Source organism: Macaca fascicularis, chromosome 4, assembly GCF_037993035.2.
Source record: "Macaca fascicularis isolate 582-1 chromosome 4, T2T-MFA8v1.1".
Taxonomy (NCBI): domain Eukaryota; kingdom Metazoa; phylum Chordata; class Mammalia; order Primates; family Cercopithecidae; genus Macaca; species Macaca fascicularis.
Genome location: NC_088378.1, coordinates 29,787,877 through 29,806,717, shown reverse-complemented (window position 1 = coordinate 29,806,717; position 18,841 = coordinate 29,787,877). Strand labels below are relative to the sequence as shown.

At 39.4% G+C, this 18,841-nt stretch overlaps 1 protein-coding gene across 36 annotated transcripts in view; it reads right to left on the bottom strand.

Annotated features, from left to right (window-relative positions):
* NCOA7 (nuclear receptor coactivator 7) overlaps nt 1-18,841 on the bottom strand; it is a 150,539-nt gene that overhangs the window by 57,469 nt on the left and 74,229 nt on the right. For all 36 annotated transcript variants that reach the window (XM_045391580.2, XM_074036992.1, XM_045391582.3 and 33 more), the window contains one exon: nt 1,245-1,324. In XM_045391580.2, the coding sequence (XP_045247515.2) occupies nt 1,245-1,324 (80 nt within the window). The remainder of the gene's footprint in view (nt 1-1,244; nt 1,325-18,841) is intronic.

Here is an 18,841-nt window from a genome sequence, read left to right as displayed (position 1 = left end):
TACTATTCCAAAAGAAACACTAGCAAAGAATTAGATCTTGCTGCCTGTCTTATATAGGGTCTGGCATTGCTTACAAATAATGACTATAAAATAAGTACACATTAGGAAAATACAACCAGGCAATGGCAACAGCACTTAATTTCTTCTTAGAAGTCAAAGAGAACACTCCTCAAGAGTGCTATTTAATAGTGAATTAAAATAGATCTACAACTGAGTGCCCACTTTGTGCCAAGCCTAGGATACATAAGATACAACAACTCCCAGCCTCCAGGAGCTTATGATGCAGTCACAGAGATGAGCACATGGCACACAGTGTGGAGCTGTAGTAATGAACACACACCTAGCATTGTTCATCTACTGCTCTACAGTAGGGAATTCCTGCAAGCTACGAGGAATATAATGCTGAACAAAGAGAGGTCTAATCTCTCTTCATGGATGTATAAATTAAAACATGAGATACAGATTAAAATAACAGTATGCTAATGAATCAATAATGTCAAACTGAGATAAATTATGTTAAGCAACATGATTCTATGAGAATGTTAAAAAAGGGATCTGGCCTAGACTGGTGGGCAAAATCACAGAAGGTAGTAACAAACATGAAGAGTAAGGGGATGAAGATGTCAAGAATTAAGTTCTAGCCTGCATAAATGTAGGAATGATGGAGTCACTGTTTCCTGAAAGAGGACCAAGCATGGAGGACTAGGTGGATATGTTGAGTAGCCAAGTAAGTACATAGCTTTGGAACTTAGAAAGAATGTCTGGGTTGATGACCTAAAAGTGGTAGTCCCTGTTATATCAAAGATAATTCAAGTCATCAGCTTGTTTGGAGGTTCTAACAGGGCAACACAGTTACTGGAATACTCATGACCCAAGAAATGTCCTCCTCTATTGGGGAAGGTCATCCTCTTCATTCAAGCTCCATAGGGATGCACATGGAGTGGTGGAGGAAGAAAGGGATTCCTGCCTAGTCAGCCAGATCAGCCTAAGCAATGCTGGTGATCAACAGGGTGATGGATGTTGCAGGCAGATCACCCTCACATTCTCAAGTCACTGGTTTATTTGAGATTGACCCGGGAGAAAATACAGAGGAAAAAGAAATGACCTAAAACTGGTCTTAAGAAGCTTCACTGTTTAATGGGTACACAAGAGGAATGCAGCCAAGGGGCAGGATGTGTGAGGGAAAACCATTATATAAATCTAATGCTATTAACAAACATTTATACCACCTTGGTTATACTTACAGTGTATTCCATAGTCCCATGGGGCTTCTGAACCACCATCTTCTTCTCTTTTTTATCATGTGTTTTGTTTTGATTGTCATCTGAAGAATAAATTGTATGTAAATAAATAATTTCATTTTCAGGGACTGAAGACAGGGTAAAACTACCATGTATAAAAACCCACTTTCAAATCAACTGACAAAAAGACATTAATAGGAAAATGGACTTAGCACAAATAGATCACACTCATAAAAGCACACTATTCATCCTGAATAAATGATTAACATTAACTATAATTAAATAATATAAATAAAAACCATGAGGTAATGTTTATAGTTACTAATGGTTTAAATGATAATGTATAATGATTATGAAGTTAGAGCAAAACCAGTGGAGTTACTATATAAATGATGCCTAATGTAAATGAGTACAGTCCTTTTAGAAAGTGATTTGGTAATATGTAACAATAGCCATAGAAAGGTTCATTCTGACTTAGTAATCCTTCTCTTAGGAATTTATCCTAATGACAAATTCAAAAGAAGAAAAAGGCTATATATCAGCATATGGTCACTGTAATACTATTTATAACAATGAAAACAAAAAGAATACGTCCAACAACATACTAAGTTGGACCATGGATTTTACTTTTTTTTTTGGGTTTTTTGGTTTTTTTTTTTTTTGAGACAGAGTCTCACTCTGTCACCCAGACTGGAGCACAGTGGCATGATCTCGGCTCACTGCAACGTCTGTCTCCCAGGTTCAAGCAATTCTTCTGCCTCAGCCTCCCGAGTAGCTGGGATTACAGGTGTGCGCCACCACGTCTGGCTAATTTTTGGATTTTTAGTAGAGACAGGGTTTCACCATGTTGGCCAGGCTTGTCTCGAACTCCTGACCTCAGGTGATCTGCCTGCCTCAGCCTTCTGAAGTGCTGGGATTACAGGTGTCAGCCACCGCACCCAGTCAGATTTTGCTGTTTTTATAGGTCAAAAATGGCCAACCATTGGCACCTGCATATGATTCAACCTAACTGTCAGGGTTAAATATATCCTGATATACTAATTCAGATATCAGAAACCCCAGAACCATACTGCAATAGATAAAAATGTGACAAAAAGAATATAAAATTGAATTAACCATGAAAAGATGCTCCAACCTGTATGTGATCAGAAAAATGCAAATGAAAACAATGTATCATTTTACACCTACTAGCCTGGTAAAATCAGAAAGCTGTATAATTCCAATGTTGATGGAAATGCGAACACTACAAGGAATGTAAACTGTTCAGTCATTCCAGAGAATTAAGTATATATAGCTCATATGACCTAGGAATTTAATTCACAGATAAGTATCCTCTCCCAACAGGTATATACTTTATGTACACCATAAGGGACCCGCTGGAGGATGTTCATCACAGTATTATCTATGGCAGTGAGGAGATAGAGGGTAAATAAAGCATGGTAAGTAAGCTCTGGGAATCCAGAGCAATTAGATTCCAGCAATTAGAAATAACAAGCCATAAATATACACCAAAAGTGTCAACAGGTTAACATAAAGAAAAACTGAATGGGATGTTAGTATCCATCTGTTTTAACATATATCACAGATGGACACACACACAAAAAAACCACACAAATAATTTTCAGAAGTACATAAAAATAAAAACTTATACACATTGAACACAATAGAATAGTGTCGAGTTGGGGAAGAAATGGGAGTGCAGAATGAGAATAAAAGAGAATGAATGATAAATGACAAGAAGCCGAGCTTGGATCAGTAATGATAAACCATGATATGAGAAGGGTGATTAACTCAGCCCTCTATAGCTGAGGTCCTACAAGCACACATACACACACACGGAAATGTCTCAATGATATCATCTCATCTATATCACAAACATGGGGGTCCTAGATGAAAACTGAGGGGTGACATAGAAACATGAACATAGTTAATTCACATAGGATTTATCTGACTTTTAAATATTTTCTCTATATTATTTAAAAATTAAAGCCAAGAGGAAAAAATAAAACTTAAATAGATGCTTCCATTACAGTCCTGTTCTAGTCATCTATATCTTCAAATCAGAACTATTCATGGAACCAAAGAGACCCTGAACATTCCTCTAGACTATAAGAAACGATCTCCAAACCTACAGGCAACCACATCTAAATTACTTCAGGAAGACAGGACTATTGACCATGTTTTTAGATCTCCAGACAAGGAGATTCCAAAGTGCAATCACCATATTTTACAAATCTTAGGAAGGAAAAAATGTAAAAACTGGTTTGCTTAAGTCTTGGTAGGTAAGCAATAAAACATTAAGAATACTCGTCTTTCTTTCCTTCTAAAGAATCTGAAAAATCTTTTTTTTTTTTTTTTTTTTGAGACGGAGTCTCGCTCTGCCGCCCAGGCTGGAGTACAGTGGCTGGATCTCAGCTCACTGCAAGCTCCGCCTCCGGGGTTCACGCCATTCTCCTGCCTCAGCCTCCCGAGTAGCTGGGACTACAGGCGCCCGCCACCTCGCCCGGCTAGTTTTTTGTATTTTTTAGTAGAGACGGGGTTTCACCGTGTTAGCCAGGATGGTCTCGATCTCCTGACCTCGTGATCCACCCGTCTCGGCCTCCCAAAGTGCTGGGATTACAGGTTTGAGCCACCGCGCCCGGCCCCTGAAAAATCTTAATTGTTTGCTTTTGCTTTGTTTACATGGAAGATGAATGCCCCAGGTTAATTCTTCCCCATAGTTTCTTTTGGGATTAGGTTAAGTGTTGTTCATTCCTTTTAATATCTCAGCTCCATTTTCTTTGTTGCATACTTCTGCCCTTCTTGCTGTCATCATAAACAGCTGTCACTTAAGGTCTTCGTGCTATCAGAATAGTTTCTTTATATCATTTTGTAGGTAGCTTCCTATTTCTAGAGCCCACAATATGCTTCCTTCTTCCCATGTCTGGCAGCTTCTGGCCAACGCCCTTCCATAAGCTGTAGCTAGATATCTCTGGTCCCAGTGGGCAGCGCTACTAAAAGCCACCAAATTGTGACAGTTTACATACTGCACAGCTACAAAAGAAAAACGCATGTTGGCTAAGCCTTGCAGGATAAACTTAACAATGTACACCTGAGTTAGTGCGAAAACTAAATTACCTTCCATTGCCACAGGTGGGTAGGCTAGAAAAATGTCAAGCATGTAGTATTACTAAAGGAAAAAAAAAAAAAAGCCTTCCCATCAGAGTCTAAGATGTTGAGATCATGGAGGTAAAGACCATGATGTACCCATCCTTAAATGTCTTATGTCTTTTTTTTTTTTTTTTTTTTTGAGACAGGGTCTCACTCTGTCACCCAGGCTGGGGTGCAGTGGCACTAACATGACTCACTGCAACCTCCACCTCTAAGACTCAAGCAATTCTCCCACCTCAGCTTCCCGAGTGGCTGGGACTATAGGCTCATGCCACCACACCAGGTTAATTTTTGCATTGTTTTGGAGAGATGGGGTTTCACCATGTTGCTCAGGCTATTCTCAAATTCCTGCGCTCAAGTGATCTGCCCACCTTGGCCTCCCAAAGTGGTGGGAACCACTACACCTGGCCTTGCCTTGTATATATGGTTGAATAAACCTTTCAGTACAGATGAATAAGCCTGATAAGTTTGATTGTGAGGCAACACTTTTCACTGATGTAACATCACACCAGGCAAATCATGTGCACCTGCCAGAGCCACAAGGCAAATACTATGTTTTACAGTTGGCTCAATAGAGAAGCAAAGAGGATCTAATTTAACTGCCTTTATATCATTATAGCTCAAGGCAAGGTTTCATATTGCTTCTGAAATAATTGTTTTGCAGTGAGTTGAAAAGATGGTAAACTATGTGTCTCCATGAGTGAAGTCCTGTGTGTCTGGGAACTGGGTTCTGCAGCACGTAGTCCACAAAGCACTGAAGGGGCTTTTGGCCCTGGTGAGATCTAGTACGAGGCATGAGCTGCCATGGGAAAGGACCACTCCATTGTGCTTTAGGATGGTGCTCCAACCCTAGCGTTTTAGGTAAGGATCCACGCCCATCCCGAAGGGTGCAACTGTCTTCCAATGACACTGACCTTTCCCGCTTCAGGCCTCCTCACAGACCTTTCTACCTATCCAAATTCTGACCCTCCTCTTGTGTACAAGAACCTGAGGCAAATGACATAAAAGTATCTACTGCCAAGGGGAAAGTTGGCCAAGTATCCCTCGGAAGCCATTTACAGCAAAGCAACTGAACCTCGTTCCTGCCCACCTCTGAAATAAAGTCTTCAAAGCAGGTTTTCTCCAGTCCAATAAAACCTGACAAAAACCCTACAGAAATAAAATACAGGCCCTTCAGCCTAGCCCATTTCTTTCTGCATAAATCCTGGAGGTAGGAGCTGGAATGGGGAGGAAGAATGGGGTACCTGTGTTTACCTCAACCCAAGTGGATCTTGGTGCCCTGTTCATAAGTCCTGCCACCCCCCTTGTCACCCCATAAAAGGGCCTGGAGTGTCCAGAACACAAGACTCTAAGCTCCTGCATCTGAGACGATCCCCAATACAAGTTTACAGAAGGAAGACTCCTCTTTCTCCATGCACTGGGGCTAAAAGAAGATGCTACCTAGCAGTATGCCTGGGGCCTGGAGGGGCGTGACAGCCAGATGTGAAGGTATCCCTTGTAGTGGGGATGCTGAAGTCTTGGATGAGGCTATGACATCAAGAGAATAAATTTTAAGAGGAGGCCTGAAGTTTGAGAACAGAATCTAAGGAAGGCTTGATTTAAGGATTGAAAAAAATATGGCTGATATAAAGGCGGAAAAGCAATTACAGGGATGGGAAAATGAATGCAATGTCACAGAGGCCATGGAAAAAAAGAAGGTGGTGTAGACACTGTGAAATGCTGAACAGAGGTCCAGAGATGGAAACCTGGAAATGGATGAGTGGAATTCACAGAGAGGTTCTGAAAGTAAAGGGAGCTCAAGACAGATGCTGTCAACATCATCAGTAGAGTAGGGGTAAGGTCATCTGCTAAAATGTAGTGCAGTGAGGGTATGATTGAGGGAGTAAGAGTAATGAGATTTGGAAGAGTTACTATGGCAAAAATGAGGTTTCAAAAATGTGAACATTAAGAAGTAACACTATACTCTGGGGTGGGGTCTCAACACCAGGGTAACAGGCCACATAAGAAGTAAGCAAATAAGTGGCTACCTGTGTGGTTATACAGAGCAAGGCAGCTGGAGCTGGATGAGCAGTGGCTGAGATACAGGTAGTGAGATATCAGAAGAGTTAGGGGAATGGCATGATGAATGAGTTTCCTATTGCTGCTATTACAAATTACTACACATTTGTGGCTCAAAATAAAGCATAAACGCAGATTTATTATTTTACAGTTTCATAGGTTAGAAGTCTGGCATAGGTCTCACTACTTTCCTTCTGGAGGCAGAGTAGGGAAGGACTGGTTCCCTTGCCTTTTCTCACTCTTGGAAGTGGGCTACTTTGTGCCCCGGAAGCAGGGCCTTGAGCCCTGGTTTTTCTCAGAACCAGCATATCTAGCCAGTTCTGCGTTTGCAGGAAGCTCGAGCCAAGGCCCTGCTTTCACCCGCAGAGTCAGCAATGCTGCCTGAGTTGTGTCATGCTCTCTCTCCTGCCTCCCTCTCACTTTTAAAGTCCCTTGTGATTGCACTGGGCCACATTGATAGCCCTGGAAAATCTCCTTCAGGTCAGCTGATTAGCAACCTCAATTTCATCTACAGCCTTGATTCACCTTTGCTATGTAACCTAACAGGTTTGGGGAAATAGGACATGGGCATCTTTAGGGGGTCATTAGTCTGCCTGTCACAATTGGAGAACAGATCTGTGGGAAAAGACAACAAAAGAAATTGAGGTTCAAATAAGAGATTTTTGAGTACTGAAGTAGTGATGTGAGATGTGGACATTGAGTATGCTGGTGGGGGGAAGACTGGGGAGGGTATCAAGAAACGAACTGCCTAGATACGCTGGTTCTGAGAAAAACCAGCAAGAACAAGTCAATACATAATGTCCTTCAAACTGGAGCATCTGGCTCCTGTCACAGGCCCCTGGGGACTGGGTGAAGTCAGGACAGGGGACATGATTCATTATTGTGCTTGAAAACAGAATCATACAGACATCTGTGAATTCCCTGGATCTTGATTCCATAATTTCTACTTAGATACAGGAATGGAAGAAAAGATAGTATGTAGCCTTTTTTCTGTTATTAACAAGTATCTGAACGAGCACAAACAGAAGTTTGGAAAATTATCAGGTTTCTAAATTATATCAGGACCAGTTCTGCATGGGGCGTACACTTACTATATGCCCCTTCTTTCTTTACTCACCCATGAACGACCAGCTCTCTCCTCCATCTATTTCTATCGTAAGAGCATCTGAATGGGGTTCAGGAGGCTGACAGCACAGGATCACCAGTAACTCTAAAGGATAGTTTCTATGACCTCCAAATGAAGGGAATTCAAAGAGGCAAAAATTGTCTGTGTCTCTCTAGATTTTTCAAAGAAAGGGGTACCCTGATTTATGAACAGGAGAATCTGTTTCCAATGACAGGCATGTCCCTACAATAGAAACTGATCCATTCAGCTATGATTGCTGAAGCAGTTTGATGGTATTAATTATAAAATCAAGTCATGTACCATCTCACTTACGTCATCAAACATCTTTCTGATCACAGTTTGGTTTGGGGTCAAAATGAGCTGGGTTTAACTAGCAACCCTGACACATTTTCATAGCCGTGTGATATTAATCAAGTTAGCTGAAATCTTTGTGCATCAGTTTATCTGTAAAATGAAATTTTGAGAAAATTAAGCTGATTCATACAGTGTTCATCTCAGAGCTTGGCACAGAGCACATGCTTAACAAATGCTATTGTTATTAATAATAATGTAGTCAACATAAGTAAATAGCAATTTGAATAGAGTAGTATGTTAAAACAATCATAAACCATGAGCAAAAAGGTTTCATCTAGAAATACAGCAGTGATATAGTATTAATATGATAAAGCTTTATAAATTGTTTAAAGGAGAAAAAGAATCTGATCATTTTGATAAATGCTAAAAAAGCATTTAACGAATTAAACAGCCATTATTGTATTTTTTTAAAAGAACAAAAAAATTCCAACTGTTAGAAAACTATGAATAGAGTGAACTTCTTTAATGATGAATTTTTATTCTGATAGTCACTAGAAATATGCTTCTGAAAAAGCAATGCAACGCTAAAGAGTATATATGAAAAAGAGTTTCTTCATAGGAATGAAAACTGAATGACTTCACAATGTCACTTCCAGGTCTATAGAAACGGGCTTATTACCTAAACACAGCACTGGTGAGGCCCCACCCCCAGCTTTCTGGAAGGAAGATTCCAGCTGAGGAGAGGGAAAAATACCCACAGGCACTGCATGAGCTCCACCACCTTTCTTTGGTTTCAGCTGTGCTAGGAAAGGCCTAAATTGCCTAAGAGCAATTCTAGCAAAGTTTTTAAGGTTTCTGCACATGGTACCCACCAATTTAGTGGTATCCACTAAAGTACAACATAGAGGCGAACCTAATGTGAGGCTAAACCACAAGTATTTCAGGTCATAAAGAAAAAAGCCTTGTAGTGGAGATAAAAGCAGCAACACTACAAACATAATGGAAACTCCAGGATAAAGAGGGAATCCCTGCCACTCATCAGAGGTTACCTTGCACAGCACCACAAGGCCATCTCTGCGTCCGAATGCGCTACAGGTACCCACACGCTCAACGTCTCTTGAGAAATTAAGCACTCTTCTAACCTCTCCTAAAATACACCTGTATAAACTGAGATGAGCTCTTACATCAGAAACCAAAAGCAAAAGTAATTTTTTTAAAAATAAAACATTACTAACATCAATTTATGGTTTATACCCAACTTTGTTCTGAAATCTAGTCAAAGCACCAGATGAAAAGTTTTAAATACTGAAAAGAAATGAAAATGTGGTCATTAGTGGATAACATAATTATCTGCGTAAAGAACCAATATTATCATGAAAATGTCAAAAATTCACAAAGTTGTTCGCTAAGGTGGCCAGATATAATAATTTTTTAAATTTTTGTAACAGAAGTGTAATCGGAAAAGTCCCAGGTAAAGTGGTATCAAACTATGTAACATCTAGGAATAAGTATAACAAGACAATGACAAGATATATATAAAGAAAATTAAAATGCTTAACTGAAGTGTCTAAATGGACATAATACTCCTAAGTAGGAAATCTCATCTTTAAATGAATATTTCACTTTTATCAAATTAATGTTTAAATGCAATTTAAATAAAAAATAATGTTTTATGGCAAAGGAACACTTTCCAAATCGAAAACCATGCTTATCTAGAAGCATAAATATATAAGACTATCCAAAATTATTTTTCAAAGAGAAGTGAGGGTAAGCACAGTCTACTGATGTTGAAATACATGATTATAAAGCCACAGCAATTAAAACATTGCAGTGATATCACCAAAAAACAGAAATTTGGTGAAAATAAAAGCACCATTATAAATGAGAAGAGGCTGGTTTTCCCCATAAATATAATGTAACTTAATGTTGGAGGGAAGGTTCTGGCATCAGATGGACTGTGAATGAGAGTCCTGGTCTACCATCTGCTCACTAGGTAACCTTAGGGAAGTAACCTAAAGACAGTCTCCCAGTGCACAAAATGGGGATACTACTGAATTCCCAGAGTTACCGTAAGAATTTGATAAGGTGATTCAGAAAAAGCACTTTGCAATGTGCACAGTAAGGGCTCAAGGGACTTTAGGGATTATAATTAAGTGAAGCTAGATGAATAATGGCTAAGATTTGGAGAAAAATTTGGACCACTCTCAAATCAATACAGATAGATTCAAGATTGAATAGCAAAAAATAAAGTTATATGTCTTTTTTTTTCTTTTTTTTTTTTTTTGAGATGGAGTTTCGCTCTTATTGTCCAGGCTGGAGTGCAATGGCACGATCTCAGCTCATCACAACCTGTGCCTCTCGGGTTCAAGCGATTCTCCTGCCTCAGCCTCGCAAGTAGCTGGCATTACAGGCATGTGCCACCATGCCCGGCTAATTTTGTAGTTTTAGTAGAGATGTCATTTCTCCATGTTGGTCAGGCTGGTCTCAAACTCCCAACCTCAGTTGATCTGCCCACCTTGGCCTCCCAAAGTGCTGGGATTACAGGTGTGAGCCACCGTGCCTGGCTTAAAGTCGTATGTCTTTGAAGAAAATATAGCACTTGTATTTGCCTAAAGAAATATCTTCTTGGCTGGGTGCAGTGGCTCACATCTGTAATCCCAGAACACTGGAAGGCTGAGGTGGGAGAATTGCTTGAGGACAGGAGTTCAAGACCAGCCCGAGTAAGATGGGGAGACCCTGTGTCTACAAAAGAGAAAAAAGAAAGAAAGAAAGAAAATATAAAAAATCAGCCAGGCGTGGTGCTACATGCCTAAAGTCCTGGTTACATGGAAGGTTGAGGTGGGAGCATCACTTGAGCCCAGGAGATAAGAATACAGTGAGCTATGATTGCACCACTGCACTCCAGCCTGGAAAACACACAGAGAGACCCTGTCTTTAAAAAACACAAAATAAATAAATAAATTTTAAAAAGAAATAACATCTTCTCTATTGGCAATGCACACTTCTCAAATTATTGACCTGACTCTATAAAAAGCACAATTAAAACATTCAGTATTGTTATGTAGCACTTTATAAAGTATAAGCTGTTACCATTACATTTTTTAAAAAAAGATGTGTCAGGGAAGAATGAACCCTATACTCAATATGAACTCTGTTTTAACCTGTGGCACAAAGGAAAATGTCATGCAGTACATGTTACCTTCCTTCTTTCAAGCAAGTCACAGGCAACACAGTCCTCGACTAAAATGAGTCATACTGTGGTAAAATCTAAAACGCAAGTGCTTAAAGCACAGGGAAGTTATCAATCTTATAAAACGCTTTGCTCTAGAATCTACTACTGCACTCAGCATGGAGAAGGTCCCCCTTGTTTGTGGAAAAAACTCAGACTTTGGTGCCAAAGAGGGCAGGGTATGAATCCTGGCTCCATGCTAGCCGACAGTGGATCCCTGGCCAGTTACTCAGCTTCTCAGTTTTTACATTTGTGAAATAGGCTACATGTTTTGTAGCAGATCATGGTAAGTCCTAAATTAAATAGTGAAATAAGGGATCTAACACAAAGGAGATATTCATGGAAAATAGTTCTTTCTGTTCTTCCTTATGTCTGATGCTGCTTCTCCTCCTCTTCTCATCCTCTTTCCCACCCTCCAAAATACTTTTCTGAAAACAGCTTTTTCTTTTCAAAAATGGATCAAGGACCTAACTGTGCACATTAACACTCCAGAAGAAAACAGGAAATATGAAAGCCAATTTCACATGAATCAAAACTATATACAGCCATTGTCTTAGTACATTCAGGCTGCTATAACAAAATACCCTAAACTGGTGGCTTATAAACAACAGGAATTTATTTCCCAGAGTTCTGGACACTGGGAAGTCCAACATCAAGGCACTGGCAAACTCGGCATATTTTCCCCTCATCCTGGTTCGTAGACAGCGCGTTCTCAACCAGGCAGCTCTCTGAAGTCTGTTTTCTAAGAATATTAATCCCAATCATGAGGTTGCCACCCATATGGCCTCATTACTTCCTAAAGATCCCTCCTCTTGATACTATCACATTGGGAAGTAGGATTTCAACATATAAATTTGGGGTTGGGTGGGGGGGACACAAATATTCAGACTATGGCAGTCATTTAGACACACAAATAAAAATAAATAAATAAAGGTCATTCATTTTCCCTCCAATCAGAGAGACCAATGTTGGCATTCTGGTGAATATACTTCTAGAAACTCTCCATACCTCTTTTTATATGTATGTAGGTGACTTATTTTTTTAAACAAAAATGGAATCATAATCAGCAACCATTGTCAACCCACTTTTTTACTGTAGTATTTGGTGAAAATTTCCCATATCATTAACTATTTTTCTACTTCATTTTAAAATGGCACATAGTAATTCCATTTTATATCATTTATGTTATTTTTCATTTTCCTGCTATTTTAAACAATGCAATGATAGTTACTGCAGTTAAATCTTCTAATATGCTCATGACTGCTTAGGATGAATTACTAAAAACAGAATTGTTGGGTCAAAGAATATGCCAAAAGGGTCTTGATAAAAATGGCCAAATTGCCCTCCAAAAAAAAAAAACCTGACCGCATCACTCTTCAGCCATCAATGTATTTGCTAAGATTTAAATGTTATGTCCCCCCACAATTCATATGTTGAAATCCTCACCCATAAATGTGTGGTATTAGGAAAAGGGGCCATTGAGAGGTGGTTAGGTTATCTTGGCAGTACTCTCATGGCTGGGATTATTGCCCCTATAAATGAGGCCAAACACCCCTCACCCTTCTACCATGTGAGCTCAGAGTGAGAGGATGGTGGTCTATGAGGATATGGGCTCTCAACACACTCCACATTTGCCAGTGCCTTAATCTGGAACTTTCCAGCCTCCAGAACTGTGAGAAATACATGTCTGTTATTTTATAAGCCACTCAGTTATATGGTATTTTGTGGATCGAGCAGCCCAAACAAAGACAGAATTAGAGTATTTTTCCTCTTTTATCCTGTACTTAGTGAATCTGTTGTCTTTCCCTCAGCCCAAACCACATTTGGGCATTTCTCTTACAATGAGATTTTTTATAATGCAAGTGAATATAACAAGACAGATTAAGTAGGGTATGAGATTTGCATTATGCAGACCACTATGATTATAATGGAACTAGACTCTGAGTTCAACTTCATATGCAGTAGGACAGGCTTGTTAAGATATAGTTGCTTTTGCATAGTGACTGTACCTTTTGTTCCAACAATGACAAGAATGGGTTACAAAATATTGTGTTAATGAGAGTGCTGGGGCTGTGAGGTCAGGAAAGGAGTGTCCCTTGAAACAAAGCTGGTGCAGTCACAGGTGTCCTCAGGGGTGTTTGTTTTACAGTTACTTAATTGTGAACACTCATGGTCCCTAACTACTGGGGTTTCTAAGGAAATATAACTGATTTCTAGATTCTAAATTCCTTTTTCCTTTTGGAACAATTTTCTATAGAACATGGTTTACCATATGTTTAATATTTTTTGGGTTTTTTTTTTTTTTGAGACGGAGTCTCGCTCTGTTGCTCAGGCTGGAATGCAGTGGCATGATCTCGGCTCACTACAAGCTCCGCCTCCCAGATTCACGCCATTCTCCTGCCTCAGCCTCCCGAGTAGCTGGGACTACAGGTGCCTGTCAGCACACCTGGCTAATTTTTTGAATTTTTTTTTAGTAGAAACGGGGTTTCACCGTGTTAGCCAGAATGGTCTCGATCTCCTGATCTCGTGATCCGCCTGCTTTGGCCTCCCAAAGTGCTGGGATTACAGGTGTGAGCCACTGCATCCGGCCAATATTTTTAGTTTTTAAGTAAAGCAGGTTTTTTTTTGTTTTTGTTTTGTTTTGAGATGAAGTCTCACTCTGTTGCCCAGGCTAGAGTGCAGTGATGCAATCTAGACTCACTGCCACCTCCGCATACTGGGTTCAAGCGGTTCTCTTGCCTCAGCCTCCCGAGTAGCCGGGACTACAGGCATGCACCACACATCCAGCTAATTTTTTTGAATTTTCAGTAGAGACGGGGTTTCACCATGTTGGCCAGGATGATCTTGATCAGGTGATCTGCTTGCTTCGGCCTCCCAAAGTGCTGTGATTACAGGCATGAGCCACCACACCTAGCCACAAGTAAAGTAGTTTTGCAAACAGTGTGAATGGAAAAGTCAATTATGTTGAAAATGTTATCAAAACATTTTCAAAAGTGATAATGTAGAAAACAGAAAAGAAGAGGAAAAAAAAAAAAGCAGCAACAGTCCACTGAAGCCCACAATGGCAAAAATGCCATTCACATGAGCACTGCCAAAATGACCTAATTTGTTCACAAATTTGTTTAAGGTAATCTATGACACAAAAGATCTCTTTCCCCAATCCTTCTATGTCTGAGAATGTCTTGTCTTTGACCTTGAAAAACAGCTTTTGCCTTACAAGTCTGAAGAGATTTTAATTCCTCTGGCATTTACCACTAATGAAGAAGTCTGTTTCTAAAGTTTTTCTTTGCTCCTTTGTAGATAATGTTTTTAAAAGATCATTTCTTTATCATTTATTCATGACCTGAAACATTTGCTACAGTTATGCAGAGGACTGAGTATTCCCCATAATTCTGCCTAAGGTAAGCTCTTATTTCTCCACTTAGGCATGAGTCTTAGCTCATTAAAGCATCTTCTTATCTGATTCCAGCTTTGATGACTGCTTCTACTCCCGAGGTTCTGTCCTCTTCACCAAGAACACCTTTGATCCTCAGACTCTTCATTTACACCTCCCATATCTGTCGTATTATCACTTTCTTTCTTTTTTTTTTTTTTTTTGAGATGGAATTTCACTCTTATTGCCCAGGCTGGAGAGCAATGGCGTAATCTTGGCTCGCTGCAACCTCTGCCTCCCGGGTTCAAGCGATTCTCCTGCCTCAGCCTCCTGAGTAGCTAGAATGACAGGCATGTGCCACCATGTCCAGCTAATTTTTGTATTTTTAGTAGAGACAGGGTTTCTCCACATTGGTCAGGCTGGTCTCGAACTCCCGACTTCAGGTGATCCACCCACCTCGGCTTCCCAAAGTGCTGGGATTATAGGCGTGAGCCACTGTGCCCGGCTTCTCTTATCACTTTCATTCCTTCAGCCACACTGCATGCATTCTGGGGGCACACCTCAGGTTTGTCCTCTCACCACCCAGGTGGGTCACGAAAACACTAATTTGACTTCACTGATGGCCCCAAGAAGTACAGGCCTAACTATTTTCATCCAAATAATTTCCATTTATTTTACACCCAAATCTCTTAAGCCCATTCTGCTTGATTTAAAAAAAAATATTAATTGGATTCTTGGCATCCTTTTTCTACGTGAAAGTCCATTTTAATCCTGTATTCTTTGATTTTCTAAGATTTAAAGTACCAGGATGATCATTACTTTCGAACAGAAGAGCAATGTTATTAGACACTTGTGGTTTGACCTGTTTATGTTTAGAAATTGATTAATCAAATGTAACATAACTCTGGCTCTCTGAACTTGCTATGTAAAACAAAGACAAATGATGGAGATGAAATCTTCACATGTGTAGTTAGGAAAAAAACATTAAGAAAAAGTAATCTGTCTATGGAAAAGTGTCGGGTTGCCTTTGTGAGAAATAACTTAGTAGTCTGTTACTTCCATATTGTCAAAAAACCGAAACAGATATCAAAGGAAAAGTAAAGGATTTCATTTATTTTTTTAAGTTTCTTTAGAGTTCAGGAGGAAAAACTATGATTCAAAATGATTAATATAGACATTACAGATTTTATACTGAAAGCTAAATTCATTCTTTGTACTGCAGAGGTTCTCTTTAAATAAATCTTTGACTATGATAATCAAAAAATGAGCTATGCCCTCTTATTTAAGTCTTTTATGTTTGTTATAATGACCTCCCAAGTATAATTTTCTTAAAATTCAACTTCACTATCCAAGATCTTGGTATTCACCTTTTATATTAAAACATTACATAATTATAATATATTTTATCCCAATTTAGTCTTGTCCCCCCTTATTTATAAAATGTGTCCATCTCTTTCCAATCTTATGGCTGCACAGCTATGTTTCAAATGAAGAACTTCCCTACACTGAAATTTTACCTATATTTGGAAAATTTCCATTTCTATCTCCATATTCTTAGAAGCAAAGATGTTCACTATTCTAAGTTTAAGAAATAATGAATTCCTTTAATATAAAAGAATCCGGGCAGGGTGCCGTGGCTCACGCCTGTAATCCCAGCACTTTGGGAGGCCAAGGTAAGTGGATCACTTGAGGTCAGGAGTTGGAGACCAGCCTGGCCAACATGGTGAAACCCTGTCTCTACTAAAAATACAAAAATTAGGTGGGTGTGGTGGCGTGTGCCTGTAATCTCATCTACTTGGGAGGCTGAGGCATGAGAATCCCTCGAACCTGGGAGGCAGAGGTTGCAGTGAGTTGAGATTGTGCCACTGCGCTCTAGCCTGAGCAACAGAGCAAGACTCTGTCTCAACAAAAAGAAAAAGAAAAAGTATCCTATGATATAGTTCATGTCAATTTAATACATTTTGATATTTTAATATAGACCAAACATCTTTTAATACATTTATAAACATTCCAAGGTGCTTGTATCAAATTTAACTTAATAACAAATTTTGAAAAATACATTGACACATTATCACCAAAAAATTCCTTAAGAGTTTACGCAAACAGAATAAATGAAAAAGGAGTACTTTATATATTAGTAAACACAAATGAAAGCACAAAATGGCTCAGTTCACTCAGTCTAGAAGGATTTTTTGATGCTTACTGTGTGCCAGGTGCTGCGCTAGGTGTTGGATCTAGATTTATCTGACGCCATCTGCCTCAATATAATCTCTCCACTTCCTTTCTCCTACTCCCCTCTCAAAAGCAAAGCATTTTTAGAATCAGCACCATGTTGTTATGAGGCAATTCTAGTGACTCAATCTTTCCGAAGCATCCTTTATTAGTATCTCAACTGTTGTGTTTTCCTAAGTGTCAGGAGATAGCAATGACTTATTACCCAAGGATTAAGTGAGGCACAGATAAAAGTAATTTCACAAGTGAAAACATTATTTTGTTAAAATACACTTCTTTAGATCAGGCAGATGATGTTACAGATGTGGAATAGATACCTACAGAAAGTAATTATTTTGTTACATATTGCTTATAGAACTTCATATTTGTCTAATGCTTTTGATTTTTGCAAAGCTCTTACTTTTACTTTATTTTCAACTCTTTATTTTCTGGTTGATATTAAAAATAACTATACAAAAAAAACTGCCTTGCAATTTCTGTAAGCAGAGAAAACAACTATCAACATATTGTTATATATCCTCCTAGTCTTTTTTTCTATACATTCATTATTATTTGTTGTCCATTAACTTTTCATTTTGGCTCTCTGTATATTCACTGGATTACTTTTGTTTTACACATGTGGATTCATCTGACACCTGTAAGTAGCAATTTGTAGGCCTTTCACCTGAAATTTAGGCCCCTCTAGACAAATCTACCTGGCACCTCAAAAACATCTCCAAACATAAATTCATTATCTTCTTTCCTCCTTCTTGAGCTTCCTAGTCTATCAATTTTTGACTCTGTTTTTATTTCTCCCTCACACACTATACTGACCATCAAATGCTGCTGTGTGTTGCTGCAGTGTGCTCCTTCCCCTAAGCCCTAGTCTCAGACCAGCACAGCCTGTCTTCATGTTAGATTAATCACAGAATTGATGGTAAACTAAATATAGAGCAAACAAAAAGTAGAGAATTTCCTTTTCTCTTGACATTCTCCTCCAATGGCTCTTCACTGACTACAAGGTAAATCCCAAATCCTTAGCAAGTCAACGAGATCCTCCCATTTTCTTTCTTTTTTTTTCTTTTTAGACAGAGTTTCACTCTTGTCACCCAGGCTGGCATGCAATGGCAAAGTCTCCCCTTCCCTCCTAGACTAGAGCCACCAAAAGCAGCAGTGAACTGAGATGCTCTTGACTTGAGGTCTGATGCTCCATCTAGTGGTAGAGAACATCACCTTGGAATGGGACTGAGAAACACGCCAGGTCAGATGCTGGGAGAGTCAGCAAACCTGCCAAGATGAGAGTTTGTCAACTCTAGTCAGATTTGGAAAGGGTCAAGGAACCCTGGAATTTCACCTAGAGGTTTTATCTAAGCACTGGGTTCTCCTGAGGAAATGCCTCAAACCTCCAAACCGGTTGCTATCATTGTCATTCTTGAGAGATGATAAACTTTAATGGCATTTCTTTTTTGTTTGTTTGTTTCAGAGACAGTGTCTCGCTCTGTCACTCAGCCTGGAGTGCAGTATATTAGTGTACCCTCCAACTCCTGGACTCAAGCAATTCTCTCACCTCAGCATCCCAAGTAGCTGGGACTATAGGCGTATGCCACTACGCCTGGCTAATGTATATTTTGTAGAGACAGGATCTTGTACATTGCCTGAGCTTGCTTTGAACTCCCGGCCTCCAGTGATCCTCCTACCTCAGCCTCCCAAAGTGCTGGGTAAAATTACAAGTGTGAACCACTGAGCCTGGCCACATTTCTTTACTTATTGCTACCAAATAAAATCACAGGATACTTCTGACCCAATGACTACATTATTACCTATGCTCTTCCAGAGTTTTCTTGAAACTCCAACAATTAAAAATAGAGTATTCATTTATGTACGTATTAATTATTCCTTTCAGTACACACTTAAAGAGCACCTGTCACGCTGAAGACACTACACAAAGCTAATACTCTAGGGTCTAAGTCACCCCAGCCTGTACATAGGTAATCAAGTACATCCATAATAACAATGCAGAAAGGCAGTCTAACCTGGACAGGGACAAAGAGGGCTTCTGGAAGAAACGATGATTGAGCTGATTTTGTTAAGTCAAGAAAGAATCAGTCAGGTAAAGAATGAAGGGCATTGTTTCAGACTCAGCATTACACATGCGACAG